Source organism: Dipodomys ordii, unplaced genomic scaffold (genome assembly GCF_000151885.1).
Source record: "Dipodomys ordii isolate 6190 unplaced genomic scaffold, Dord_2.0 Scaffold2, whole genome shotgun sequence".
NCBI lineage: Eukaryota > Metazoa > Chordata > Mammalia > Rodentia > Heteromyidae > Dipodomys > Dipodomys ordii.
In genome coordinates, this window is record NW_012267218.1 from 30,652,772 (window position 1) to 30,667,739 (window position 14,968).

Below are 14,968 nucleotides of genomic sequence, written 5' to 3' on the forward strand. Positions count from 1 at the left end.
AAGGGATGGGGTGGACAATCAAGGAAATGGTAGCAAAATAGAATGATAGGAAAAAGGATACAAAGGTAGCAAGGTTGGAACCATGTATAATGTTCAAGTACAGAGAAGCACCCAAAGACTTAGTTAAAGGCTCAAGAAGTCAAGAGTCTTCTTGAAGGAGGTGAGGCTGGACTCAAGACCCTACAGCATCCTAACCAGACTCATCACCATGCTAAATCTGGAGAGTATCAAAAAAGAAGTATTCTAAGATAAAGTGATGGCCACACAGGATTTTGGGCTATGAATTAATTCTAATGACTGAGAATGCAACATTGGATGATTCTGGAAAAGCAATTTGTGACAGGAAGAGAAATACTAATAAGGGGATGAAGCAACTTTATGAAGTTCTAGTGTGAGACTTTCCAGGATACTGTGAAAAAGTGAAAATAAAAGTTCAGATTTTCTTCTAATTGTTTTAGATTTTCTGATCCAAGAGAGCTTTGAAGACTTCAACTTGCTAAGCACTCCCACCTCCCCAACCAAAAAAAAAAAAGTTGTATTTCTCATTAGGAATTCATCCTTGGAGATGTAGCTCATTGGCAGAGCACTCATCTAGCACAGGATGGATTCCAGCCCCAGCATTCAATCAGCATCATCTATCCTTTGTCCCTTCCTGGCCTGTTTCTCAAGTTTGAGTGAGGGTTCTCCTCTGAACACCAAAGCAACAGGATATAACTTATCCAAAACCTGACTCTCTTTCCTACCTTCAGACTTCAGAGGTCAGGACTCAAGGGACACCCCTCGGTGGCTCAGACCAAGTGGAGCATCTCCTTATACACTGTTCCAGTTGAGGCTAAGTTTGGGGTCACAAGCATGCCCAGGTAGCCACAAGTCATCAAGCATCACTCTGGCAGCAGACACAGGGAGCACCCTGTGGTTAGATAGGCACAAGGAGGAAAAATAATAGGCTCTCATCCAGGTGGTATTCTCCCAGGCCCCTCAATCTCCTACTACAGCTTACCTTGGTACAAGGTGGTTGAACTTATAAGAACTGAAGACTTCCTGGATCTTTTCTTCTACTTTGGCCTGGTAAGATGCAGGACATGGAAGAGAGAAAAAATAATATAAATGACAATACTGCTAACTTTTTCTTCTCATTGCCACAAATGCCCACTGGATATAGTGTTTTCTGATTGCACAGTATTTAAGACTGGATTCAGAGACTTAGAACAAGAGGCAGGTAGAGGTAAGTGGTCCCATGTACCATATTGTCATCGCACGAGTTTCTCCAGTACCCTAATCCAAAGTGGAACAGTGGCTACCTATTTCAAGTTGTCCTTGCATTTCTCTCTTTTTTTTTTTTTTGTCCAGCATTGCAAATTCTAAAGAAAAGCTTAACCTAAAGCTGAGTACTGATAGGTCACATCTGTAATTCTAGCTACTCAAGAATCTCAGATTCAGGGGCTGGGAGGTGGCTCAGTGGTAGAGCGCTTGCCTTGCAAGCATGAGGCCCTGGGTTCGATTCTTCAGCAGCACATAAGCAAAAAGAAAAAAGCCGGAAGTGGTGCTGTGGCTCAAGTGGTAGGACGCTAGCCTTGAGCTGAATAGCTGAGGGACAGTGCCCAGGCCCAGAGTTCAGGCCCCACGACCGGACACCCGCCCCCCAAAAAAATCTCAGATTTGGGCTGAGAAGGTGGCTCAGTGGTAGAGTGCTTGCCTTGCATGCATGAGGCCCTGGGTTAGATTGCTCAGCACCACATAAGCAGAAAAAAAAGCCAGAAGTGGTGCTGTGGCTCACATGGTAGAGTGCTAGCCTGAGCTGAAGAGCTCAGGGACAGCATCCAGACCCAGAGTTCAGGCCCCATGACTGACAAAAAAAAGAAAATCTCAGATTTGAGGATCGCAGTTTAAGGCTAGCCCATATAGGAAAGTCTGGGAGAGTCTTATCTCTAATTATCCATAACAAAAGCTGGAATTGGAACTACAGCTCAAATGGTGAGATAGCACCTAGGATCTGAGTTCAAACCCCAGTATCTGCATAAAAATAAATAAAAAAATAAAAAGCTGAATCTAAATGATAACCTAAAAAAAAAAGAATGGCAGTCCCTCTGCAGGACTAGGCAACAATGACTTTCTTTTTTTTTTTTTTTTTTTTGGGGGGGGGGTCCGGTCGTGGAGCCTGAACACTGGGCCTGGGCGCTGTCCCTCAGCTCTTCAGCTCAAGGGTAGTGCTCTGCCACTTGAGCCACAGCACCACTTCCAGCTTTTTTCTTTTTGCTTATGTGGTGCTGAGGAATCGAACCCAGGGCCTCAGGCATGCAAGGCAAGCACTCTACCACTGAGCCACTTCCAAGCCCAAATAAACATGTTTTCTTTTTCTTTTTCTTTTTTTTTTGTCAGTCATGGGGCTTGAACTCTGGGCTTGAGTGCTGTCCCTGGGCTCTTCAGCTCAAGGCGAGCTCTCTACCACTTGAGTCACAGCGCCACTTCCAAACAATGACTTTCTTATAACAAGGCTCTGTCTGACCCATCCTGATAGAATGAGCAACCTGACCACATCCATAACTGAGATTGTTTAATAATTATGCTTACATATACCCCTTCTTCCAACATTTAAACCTAATATACCTGGAAGATGGGCTTACTTTGCATCTTCCTAAAATATGCCTATGTACCAAACTATTACCTTTTTCTGGACTTATCACTACTAGTCTATTTGTCCTATTGGTCCGGTTAGGAATCTCCCATGTATATATGGTGTGTGTGTGTGTGTGTGTGTGTGTGTGTGTGTGTGTGTGTGTGTGTGTGTGTTAATAAGCTTCCTTCTATTTTCCATTTGATAATCTGTTTTTTGTTATAGGGTACCAGACAAGAACTTAAAACAGATCATTATTGGGCTGGGAAGATGGCTCAGTGGTAGAGTGTTTGCCTTGCATGTGTGAGGCCCTAGGTTCCATTCCTCAGCGTCATATAAAGCAGAAAAAGTGGGAAGGGGCACTGTGGCTCAAGTGGTAGAGTGCTCCCCTTTCTGAGGAGCTGAGGGACAGCGCCCAGGCCCAGACTTCAGGCCCCACAACCGACAAAAACAAACAAAAAAAAACAATTATTTTCCTTCTCTGCATTTGAAAGAAATGTCCCTTTGTATTGGTAGTGCTAAGGATCAAACCCAGGGCCTAGCATGTGGTAGGCAAGTACTACAACTGAGCTACATCCCCAGCCCTGAAAAACCGTTCTGGTTGGCTCTGTGAAGTTGGTTCCTCCCATAAAACAAAGGACCTCAGAAAGTCACAAAAGAAGCTGAATGTGCCTGTTGGCCAAACCTCAAGGTTATCTCATAGTAGGTTCAGCAAGGATAAAGGGATGGTAATGAGGTAGGGGACTAGTTAGCAAGTTACAACGCTCTAAATTCCTAAGAGCAGGAGTAGGGAACCTTCAGCTTATGGGCTGTATCATACCTCAAAATCATTGCTTATGTGGTAGACAGATACTAATGCTTCTTGCATGGTTCTTATCAGTTGCTGGAAGCCATCTGCCTGTATTGGCAATTCTATATAGCCTAAAATGATGTTATATCTAAATGCCCATGGCACTCCTCTCTGAGATATATATTGATCTCCCTCCTTGGAAATATTTATTTTTTTGCTCTCCTCCCCCAGGCTGGAGAAGAATGTAGAGCCTCAAGTAAGCTAGATAAGTGCTGTAACACTAAACTAATCCCAGCCTTCCCCTCCACCCTGCCCAGGAAACATTAAAAAAGGGGGGGGGGGTATTATTTCAAAACACCCGGAGTTAGAGCTTCTAGTCCTATTGACAAATGTGCAAATTTATTTGTGATGATGAGAGAAGCAGGGATATTAATCATATAAAGTGGCAGCTAATGTAAAATTCATTTATATTTGGTTTCAGAATATGCTTTAGTGTTTTGTTGGAACCTAAGTTTGAGGGAAGTTCTGGTTAAGAATTTGTAATATTTCAAGAAACAGACTGAAGCCATCACGAGAACATGACTTAGAAGAATAGAACGTCGTACCAGATCCCTCTTGATGCTTTTTCCATTCCAGATACTCATATGGAACTAATATAAAGCACCAGCCAAATCAGAACACAGATGGTAGGTTTCCATCATGCTTTCCTTAGCTGCAAACTGAATGGGACAGGAAGTTATATGTCATAAAGCATATGTCAGCAAGGATGTTAAATAAAGATTTGCCTATGACATGGTTATATGTAAGTTGACAAATTCTGAATAAAACAAAACTGAAACAAAAACACATCCATTACCAAAGACAAACCTATTCAAATCCATATTAAAAATATTCAATGGATAGTGGAGGGCCAGGTAAGATGGTCACTTTTTCCTTCCCTTTTCTCTGCAGTCATAGCTAACCTACAATATTTGCCTTTCAGTGTTCAATTTTAAATCATATTTCCTTCCCGAACTGCCCTTCCCTATTTGTATTTCTTTTTTTTTTGGGGGGGGGGGCCGGTCGTGGGGCTAGAACTCTGGGCCTGGGCACTGTCCCTCAGCTCTTCAGCTCAAGACTAGCACTCTACCACTTGAGCCACAGTGCCACTCCTGGCTTTTTTCTTTTTGCTTATGTGGAGCTGAGGAATCGAACCCAGGGCCTCAGGCATGCAAGGCAAGTGCTCTACCACTGAGCCAACTTCCCAGCCCTCCCTATTTGTATTTTTATCTACAGTTAAATTGCTCTCACATTCACATTTCTTCCACCATCCCTAATCCTTCCTCATTACTTATACTTTTAGCTGGTAACTAAGTTGGCCAAATATTATTGATTTTTCTGTGTTTTGTTTCTTATTTTGTGTTTTATTTTTGGTTTGGATGGATATGTGCTTATCTGTTCAATTTTCTTCATCTCTTCTTTCCCTTTCTCAACACAATTTAACTAGATATTTTCTACTTGTCTCCCTCATGGTTTTTTGTTTTTTTTTTTTCATTTACCCTTCCTTTTTTCTTTTTCTCTCTTTTTTTTTGGTTCCAGTCTTGGGACTTGAACTCAGGGCCTGAGTGATGTCCCTGAGCTTATTTGTTCAAAGCTAGTGCTCTACTACTTGAGTCACAGCTCCACTCTTGGGTTTGGGCTGTTAGCTGGAAAGTCTCATGGACTTTTCTGCCCAAGCTGGCTTTGAACCACAATTCTCAGATCTCAACTTCCTGAGTGAAGTCAGATTACAAGTGTGAGCCATACCATCCAAAAACCCTTCCTTCGGGCTGGGAAGGGGGCTCAGTGGTAGAGTGCTTGCCTTGCATGCCTGAGGCCCTGGGTTCGATTCCTTAGCACCACATAAGCAAAAAGAAAAATGCCGAAGTGGCACTATGGCTCAAGAGATAGAGTGCTAGCCTTGAGCTGAAGAGCTGAGGGACAGCGCCCAGGCCCAGAGTTCAGGCCCCACAACCGGATCCAAAAAAGAAAAAAAAAACCCTTCCTTTCCAGGTTAACTGCCACCTCTTCCTTATATAATCACCTAGTTTGTATTATTCATTAGTGTTATCTTCCCTATTTCTTTCCATTACTACCTTGGTTAACTAAAGTCCTCCTAGATCATGAACAAACATCTTTGCTTCTATTTCATCTAGATACTGGATAGTAACTGGTCTTCATTAGGGATTGCCACACACAAGGTTCTGATTTATCAATTGCAATAGCTTTTGCAGCAAAGCTTCCTCACCCTGAGTAGAAAATAAGTTTACATACAGTGTAGTGGCACTGAAAATGAATGCTTGGCTGCTAAGCCATACTCCTGCAACTCAGTAACAGGGAAATACACAATATCCCAGCCACCATCTAGTTTTAAGTTATTAACTTAAAAGACACGGGAGATTGAAAAGTGACCAGATACATAAATCACAGCACATAAATGAATAAACAAATGTGCTTCCCTCAAAAGCCAACAACTTACAATAAAGGTCATAAGTGACAGTGAAGAAAAAGAATTTTCAAACAATTGGTTCAAAAACCCAGTAACAAGGATGACCAATAAAATTAAGGATGTATAAATAGCTGAACAAATTCAGAGAGGAGACAACTGAGGTCAAAGAGAACTTGAAACTCTGAATGAAATAAAGAAGACAATGCAGGATATGAAAGAATTCAATAAAGATATACAAAGATATAAAAATTTTGAAAAAAAATTGGAAATTAAGCACTCAATAGTCTGAATAAAAAGTTAAATCAAAGCCAGGCACCAATGGCTCATGCTTGTAATCCTAGGTACTCAGAGGGCTGAAAACTGAGGATTGAAGCTCAAAGCCGCAAGAAAGTCTCTCATTTTCACAAAGCCAAAAATGGCTATCACTCAAGTGATAAGAGCAGTAAAAGCCTTGAACAAAAAGCTCAGGAACAGCACTTAAGATCTGAGTTCAAGCCCCAGGACCAGCACAAACAAAAGTTCATCAAAAGCCTAGCTATACAACAAGTTAAAAACAGGGATTGAAAAACTGGCTGCCAGAGGCTCATACTGTAATTCTAGCTACTGAGGAGGCTGAAATTTGAGTATTACAGCTGGAAGCCAGCCCAGGCAGGAAAGTCTGTAAGACTCTTATCTCGAATAAACTACCAAAAAAACAGTCTATCCTGCTTTTGCAATCAGCTCTTCTAAACATGGTCTTAAATAAGAAAAGAATAATATGGTGATTAATGATTGGATCTAAATGCAAAATTTTGAATATACATTGCCATATAAAGTAAAATATAGGAAGTGGAGCTGTGGCTCAAGTGGTAGAGCACTAGCCTTGAGCAAAAAAAAGTTAAAGGACAGCATCCAGGCCCTCAGTTCAAGCCCCAGGGCAGATACACACACACAAAATTTTTGTAAAAAAGGACTGATGACAAAGCAGAAGAATTAAATCATCAGTCAGATATTGAGGAAATACTACAAAAAATATATATGGAATTTATAAAACTTCTGGGACATCATCAAAAGGGCAAACCTATGAATCGTAGATATAGAAAGGGAATAGATACCAATTAAAGACATTATCTATTCAATAAATTATAGTGGAAAACCTCCTCAAGAGGTTTTTCCTCAAGAGAAATTTATCCAGGAGGAAGAGGTTTACAGAACATCAAAGACAAGTAAATGAGTTATCTTCTCCTTAGCATTCTAATACTTAGACATCTAAGGTCAAAACCTTCAGGTCACGAACCTCTTCATGTCAAGTCCCAGCTACAGCTCCCGTTTGGGCAACATAGCCAGCCAAACACAGGTAAGGAAAATGGAACAGAAACCCTAACATGAACACAACAGTACGTTTAGTTCTCTGAATCCTTTAGTGAATAATCACAGCCTAGGGGTGGCCTTACGGATTTCCAACACTTCATTACAATGAGAAAATTAAGAGTTCTTAGTTTTAACTGGTGGAATATCTATAATTAAATTCCTTTTAAAAATTTTACTGAATTTGGGGCTAGGAAGGTGGCTCAGTGGTAGAGTGCTTGCTTTGCATGCCTGAGGCCCTGGGTTCGATTCTTCAGCACCACATAAGCAAAAAGAAAACAGCCGGAAGTGGTGCTGTGGCTCAAGTGGTAGAGCGCTAGCCTTGAGCTTAAAAGATTAAAAATTAGAGTTACATTTTACCATTGCTAACTGCTGATTTTGCTTTTGTGCACTAGCACCAACCCCCTCCCTGGAAATAAGGAATTGGGTAAAAATCTCAGAGTCCAGATGTTGGCCCCAGGACAAGGTCTGTGGTCGTAGATAAAGAACAAACAAGTGTGTGTTTTTTTTTTAGTTCCTGTTTGGAAATTCCCCAAATGGGACCCCGAGATAACGACCATCTGGCAGGATTAGCGAATGTGAACTCCCCTAACCCTTATCATCCAAAGTTACCACCCCCTCATTGAATCTCAACCCCCCCCCGTACCCCGCGCCAATCATTTTACAAAGAGTGTTACTAAATTTCCCGAGTGGCAAAGTGATTGCTGGTGTATATGGTGACCTTTAAACGGGCCAATCACGGGACACTTTGTGTTATGCGTTAATCTTGTGGTTTTTGCCTTAAAAAATGCTTGTAACGGCTGCTCGGGACTCTCTCCCTTCCCGAGGCAGAGAGTCCGTCGCAAACGTCAAATAAACTCCTCTTGCTTGTTGCATCTCCCGGCCTGGAGTCTGAGTTTCTGGGGCGCCCTCCCGTCGACCAAAGTATCCTAGGGGACTAGGGTCTTTCAAGCTAAAGAGCTCAGGGACAGCGCCCAGGCCCAGAGTTCAGGCCCCATGACCGGACCCCCAAAAAATAAATTAATTAATTAATTTTACTGAATTCTACACTTTAATTACAAGGGGGACCTGGACCAGGACTGTGGCTCAGGGCTTGCCTAGTATATGTGAGGGAAGCCTTGAGTTCAATCCACAGAACCACAATAAACAATAAAAAGAAATATTGAGAACAGAGGCTAAGTAACTTTTTTTACATAACTGAGATTTACCAATAAATAATAAAAGGTTTATCTAAGCCACAAGTAACTATGAACATTAACTTGAGTATATTGATGCTAAAAACAAAGCAAAGAGCAGTGATGCTAAAGCATGCCCCCATTCCCTGGCCTCTCGCTTTATCCTTAGTTTCCATGCCTCCTATCCATCCCAAAGGAACTGACTACTGTATCAAAACTCTCTTTTCTAAGTAAGAACCTGCCTAGGCAGGCTGTTCTCTGCCTGTACAATAGAAATGCTGTTTAACAGCCCTATTGCAACAGATTTTCTTTTGAATAACAGCTTTTGCTGTTTTGCCCATAGACTCATTTTTCCCTGAGCAGTGGGCACACAGTTCATAAACCATGTTAATGAAAATGAAAGGGCTCTCTTGGGAGAGAATGACAACCTAAAGCATCTGATCCGCTTCAGAAATATTCCTACATGACAGTTACAAGAAAGACCATGAGGATCACTCACTGAAGATTTAGTCCCAAGAGATTACCTCTTCGAAATTTAAAGCAGCCTAAAATAAAGGGAATTTGATTGGATCCAGATTGAACACATACACATAATAAACTTTTTTTTTTTTTTTGTCGGTCGTGGGGCTTGAACTCTGGGCCTGGGCACTGTCCCTCAGCTCTTCAGCTCAAGGCGAGCGCTCTACCACTTGAGCGCCACTTCCGGTTTTCTGGTGGTTTATTGGAGATAGGAGTCTCACAGTCTCTCCTGCCCGGGCTGGCTTTGAACCCGAACCCAGGGCCTCAGGCATGCAAGGCAAGCGCTTACCACTGAGCCACCTTCCCAGCCCCATACACAGAAAAAGTTTTTTAAAAAAAATTTTATGGAGCTTGGTGCTAATGTTCATTTATACTTATAATCCTAGCTACTCAGAATGAGATCTGAGGATCACAGTTCAATGCCATCCCAGGCAAGAAAGTCTAGGAGACTCCTATGTCCAATAAATCACCAAAAAGGTGGAAATGGAGCTGTGGCTCGAGGTAAAGAGCTAGCTTGGAGCAACAAAGCTCAGAGACAGCTCCCAGGACCTAAGTTCAAATTTCAGGCCCAGGACACACTTAACAGCAGAATGACAACATACACTGCTGGTAACAGTGTAAAATGTACAGCTGTGGAAAAGCCTCATGATTGTTTTGTTTTGTTAAATGAAATTAAATACCTACCTACCTACATCTACTAAGTTTTTATTCAAAAGAAATGAAATACATACCCAAAAAGATTTCTAAATGTATTTTTCTAGTAGCATTATTTATAACAGACAAAATCTGGGGAATAGAAGAGAGAGACTACCCAAAAACCTATATTATATTTATTTTTAAAAACCACTCAGCAATTAAAAAGATAGCTGGATGGCACTCTATCACTTGAGGCATACCTCCACGTCCAGCTCTTTGCTGCTAAAATGGAATTATGAGTCTCATGGACTTTTCTGCCTGGACTGGCTTAGAACCACTGAGATCCTCAGATCTCAGCCACAAACCACAGCAATCGTACTGGAAGAACCAGTGGCCCAGCACCAGGCTCAGGTGTAGCTGTAGATGGCTTGGGACTGGAGCTGGGGCTTTTCACCTAAACAATCTGGTTTTGCTTCCTCTCAAGTAATAAAAGAGAGAGATCACCAAAACTCTTTTAAGTTTAACAAATGAAACATATCTCGAAATGAGTAACTTCATGTTTTGAGGATGCAGACTAGAATATGCCATAGGAAAATCAGACTGTAGGAGCCCAGAATTCATCACTCCAAAATAAGCCTCTTTGGCATAAGGATTATTTTGAGCTGATTATTTTGAGAAACAGCAGACACAGGGAAAGTTCTGGAAACTGCTCTGAAGTTACTGATCCCAAAGGGAAATTTACATCTCTAAAGGAAATCTCCCATCTCTTGCTTTCTCCTTCCCCCTTACTTCCCCACCTTTCTTTGTAAGACTGCTCCACAAGGAAGAAGCTCTATGTAACTCAGTAAAGCCGCACCTGTTTTTCATCTTCCTGGCCTACAGAATTTGATATTTGAGGCTACCTTATATACAATATAGTATAGGCTGAATTTCAATGAAGTAAAAATGATTCACACAGCCTCCTATCGAGCATTTAACCAGAGTTCTGACTCCTCTATACTGCAATACAAATAAAACAAAACTGGGAAGTTTAATCATATTGAACAACTTGTTTTACCTGCATTCATTAACCTTTAGACAATACCATGAAGCAGGAGGCTAAAATTCTTTCCTAGAACCCTTCCGGCCCCTCCCTTGGGCTCAGAAGTCCTTAGGTGGCCCCCTGCCCACAGCTTAAGCACAGCACATCATTAACCTACCAATTCAGTACTTCTTTATACCTCAGTTTTCTCATGTGCCAAATGTGTAAAGATTGAATCACACAGGATATACAGGAGCATTTAGCACTGTGCTAGAACCAAAATAAATGGTCATTATGTTGATTAAATCCCTAAGGAAGCCAAATAATCTTTTTATTTTTCTTTTGTGTGAGTATGTGTTTGAAGTTTCTTAAAATAGGGTCTTGCTAGGTAGCCCAGGTTAGTCTCGAATTGTGATCCTCCTATTCAGCCTCTCCACTGCTGTGACTAGAACTGTGTTCCATCACATGAAGCTCATTATCTTCTTAGGAACTGCCACTGTTCATCACAGACTTTTAAACTATGAGTGGAAATAATGACATGCAAAAGAAACACAAGATGTTCTACTATATATCACACCATTGGCCCTGTATCTGAAAGATGCTCTGTAATAACCTCTTAGGACCCAGTACCTTCTCAGACCTGGACCTGGCCTTGGCTCTATCCTTTTTCAGATGAGAACTTGTCTCCTTTTTGCATTACTCATTTTGCCCACTTTAGAATATAAGAGTTGGTAAGAACTTTAGCATTCTGGGTGGGGGGACAAGAAATTATACCAAAAAAAAAAGCCTATCAAAAAAGCTCTTGATAATGTCCCTATTTTTTACGTGCCTTTCTAAGCATGGAAGTCTCTGTACTGAACTTTAAATTAACAGACCAATCACTGATTCCCCCTTTTTCCTTAGTATCCAGACCCTTATCTGCTAGGGCAATTCAGTTAACTACATAAAAAATTATCCCAGGCCTGAAAAAAGAGAAGGGAGAATAAGGTAACTCCTCAGTCCAAAGTCTGGCCAAAAGAAAAAGATTTGACTTGAATCAACTCAATTATCCATTCCTTTGGAACACTGTAAATATCCTACAAGTTTTTCACTGATGGAAGAACTTTTTGCAACCTTTGGCAAAAGATTAGGACAAGATGATTAGCTAACTCGCTTGAAACTAGATTCAATAGATAAGAGTTTTCATGGATTTTGGGGTTTGTTTGTTTTTGTTTTTGTTTGGGTTGGGTTTTTTTTATTGGGGTAGGGGTGCCAGTACTGGGACACTGTACCTGAGCTTTTTCACTCAAGACTACCACTTGAGCCAGTTCCACTTTTGGCTTTTGGGCATGGAGGATCTTAATTCTGCACACACTCCCCTCCCAGCCCAACGACCCTCCCGGAGTGTCACACTTCCTCTTGGGCTAGTTTCAAACCTCTATCTTCAGATCTCAGCCTGCTGAACAGCTAGGATTACAGGTGTGTCACCATTACCTCTGCGATGTAAAGGTTTTCTTTCCTACCCATAATCATTTATCTCCAGTTAAAATATCTCCTCTACTATTATGCGTATAACCACGTATTCAAGGTCTTTTGTTATAAATTTATATTGAGTCATACTTGTAAAACAAATTTATTGCTATTACTTTTGCCTCGACAGAGGCCTGCAGGTTCAGGTGTCCAAGAGGAAGCAGATCCTTCCTTGCTTAAGTCTAAGTACTCATCTTACTAAGAGATCTTATTTTAGTCAGCAGTTGGGGAGGCTCGATTGTCAGTGCTGAAAGAATCATCCTGACCATTTCTAGTAACAGATGGGCAAGCAGCCCTACAACTCATTCGGGAACAATTCCAATTGGGTAATGAAAAAGAAAAGCTAAACGATGTAGTGCACTATTCAGTCCTCACAAACACTGTTCAAAATGCTCTGTTCAATTTCACCTCTAGGCCTTAGTGACTGACAAGCAGTCCCTTAATCCATACCATAAGAACTTTCCAAGCCATAACTGCTTTCCTGTCTGCTCCCCCACCCTCTCCACTCGCGCGCACGCGCGCGTGCACACACACACACACACACACACACACACACACACACACAGAGGCGGTTTCTCTTTCTCTCTCTCACACACACACACCAGAGGCTGTTTCATTTGTGTTTCTCCATACGGTGTCCAATACATACTGTGTCCAGTACCTAGCTGGTGCCACCACGAGGCAATCCCCAGCCTGAGACTGCATGTCAGAAATTAAACCGACGGTGGAACGGTAGGAACGCCGTCCCGCCATACTGTTTCCCTGAAGGTGCCGAGACTGTGAGCAGGTGGGGGGAAAGGCACGCACGGTCCCAGAACCTGGGGGCAGAATGCCGAGGGCCGGTCCGCCTGGCCTGCGGCGTGCTCGGGCCTAGAACGCCTTTCTCCCCGCTCGGAGGCACGGAGGTCCCGGACTCCGCGCTCCCCTCCCGGCCCAACGACCCCTCCCCAAGGCTGCCCCACAAAGGCTCCACTCGGAAGCCCCGGGCGCTCGCCGAAGGGGCACGCCGAGGTGCAATGTGGGAGTCGTAGTTCCCTGAAGTGTTCTGTGGCCGAGCAGCCTGGCAGTCGGGACTCCCACTCCCAGAAGCCCCCGCGCAAGCGCCTCGCCCAGTCCTGCCACCTCACCTGTTCAATGGACGTGACTGTTTCCACCGAGTCGTCCTGCAACCGCTCCCGCGCGTGTTCCGGCCTCAGACTGTACAGCGGTTCTGACCAGACAGGGGAGGAAGATGGAGGGCAATAGTAGGTGAAGGAACTCGGAGAAGCCATGATCAGGAGAGCAGCGGGCGATGTGTAAGACTCAGCTTCGTCCAGCAACAACGCGCATTGAAACTCGAGCGGGCTAAGGCGCTACGGAGTGTGGGTAGAGTCAAGATTTTGAACGCGAATCTCTCCTCCCACCTACACATCTTCAGGGAGTGAGTGACTAGGATGCTGCCGCCCCCCTTTGGACAGATGAGTTGCTGCAGGAGCTCAGCTTCCCCTGGCGAGCTAGAAAAGGGTCCGAGCCTCTGAATTCACTTTCGAAGAGACGAGGCAGAGAATGCCTGCGTTTGCTATGCAAATCTTAAAAAAAAAAAAAAAATAAGAACAGGAGATAACCTTGAGTTTGGGATATAAATTTAAAAGCAGAATAAATTTAAAAGCAATTCTGACGGCTCTCCTGGCTGCCACAGTGTTGCTATTACTAAGAACTATTGTGCACACCGTTGGGTCTTTGACAGCCTCTCTGAAGAAGCCAGAAGCTCCTCAACAAATGAGCAAAATTACTCTCGGTTCGCAGTGATGGCGGGAAGGGGTATTGTGATTTTTCTCCCTCGGTGGATTACAGTGCAATAGCAGGAATTAAAATGTGAGAGAAAACCTGAGTTAGATGTAAGACACCCCTCCCCCAAGACGTAGTCAGCAAATATTTATGGAACACATACTGCCTGTTGGGCCTTGTGTTAAACCCCAGGAATGCAAAAGTTTCCCTTGGAAACCTTATATTTTAAAGGAATACATAGATTGAAATGAATGACCAGAATATGAAAATTTAGAATAATGATATACTTAGGTCTGTGAAAGAGACTAAAGGGTTAAGAGTCTAACTAGATTAGTAGTCAGGCCAAGTTTCTCTTAAGTACGTATTAAGCTGAGACCTGCAGGATGCTAAGGAGCAATCCAAGAGAACTAAATGAGGACTCCAGAAGAGGGAACAAAGTTTCAGAGAACATGCTACAAGTATACCTGTGTATGCTTTTATTATCTAGAAGTATTCACAACCAAAGAAATTCTCATGAAGTAGGTATAATCATATACTCCCTATATTTTGATCGTAGGAAAACCTTGTTGCCTTTGAACAATAATGTAAAATAATATTTTTCAGGGCTAACATCAAAAAGACTACACCAAAATTATAATACCAAGAGCCTAAGTAGGGGGTTGAAGGAAAAGACAATAGGTGTAACTCAGTGGTTAGAGCTTAGCGCATGCGCACATGAAAGAGAAGGGGGGTGTGGAGAGAACATTTTGCCATCCCCATTCAATTCCAAGTCATATTTCTAGGATCCAAGAAATATAGGCCAATGTGATATTTCACACCTGATTATGTCCTCAGTCTCTCAGAAACAGTCATTGCAGAGATGAGGCTGGGTGGCATAAAGGCCTTATGTGGGTGAATATATCATGATATTGTTGCTGAGTTAAGACCCTGATGCTAGAATGTTACCAAATCTGAAAATGAGTGGGACTGCAGTTGAGATTGTGGATGTGGCTGTACAAAATAATATTACTTTATTATACTTTCCTCTGTATTTGGCATCTTACTGTCTTTCCTTTAGTTCTGTGTGTGTGTGTGTGTGTGTGTGTGTGTGTGTGTGTGTGTGTTGTTTGTTTTTTTCTTGCGG

The 14,968-nt window shown here is 42.5% G+C and overlaps 1 protein-coding gene across 1 annotated transcript in view; it reads right to left on the reverse strand.

Moving 5' to 3' along the window:
- The window catches only part of LOC105985255 (protein farnesyltransferase subunit beta), a 56,021-nt gene extending 42,468 nt beyond the window's left edge, over positions 1-13,553 (reverse strand). The window contains exons 1-2 of the mRNA XM_013015722.1: positions 13,206-13,553; positions 1,001-1,065 (exon numbers count right to left, since the gene is read on the reverse strand). Of these exons, the coding sequence (XP_012871176.1) occupies positions 1,001-1,065; positions 13,206-13,349 (209 nt within the window). The 5' untranslated portion in view covers positions 13,350-13,553. The remainder of the gene's footprint in view (positions 1-1,000; positions 1,066-13,205) is intronic.
- Between the last annotated feature and the right edge of the window lie 1,415 nt (positions 13,554-14,968).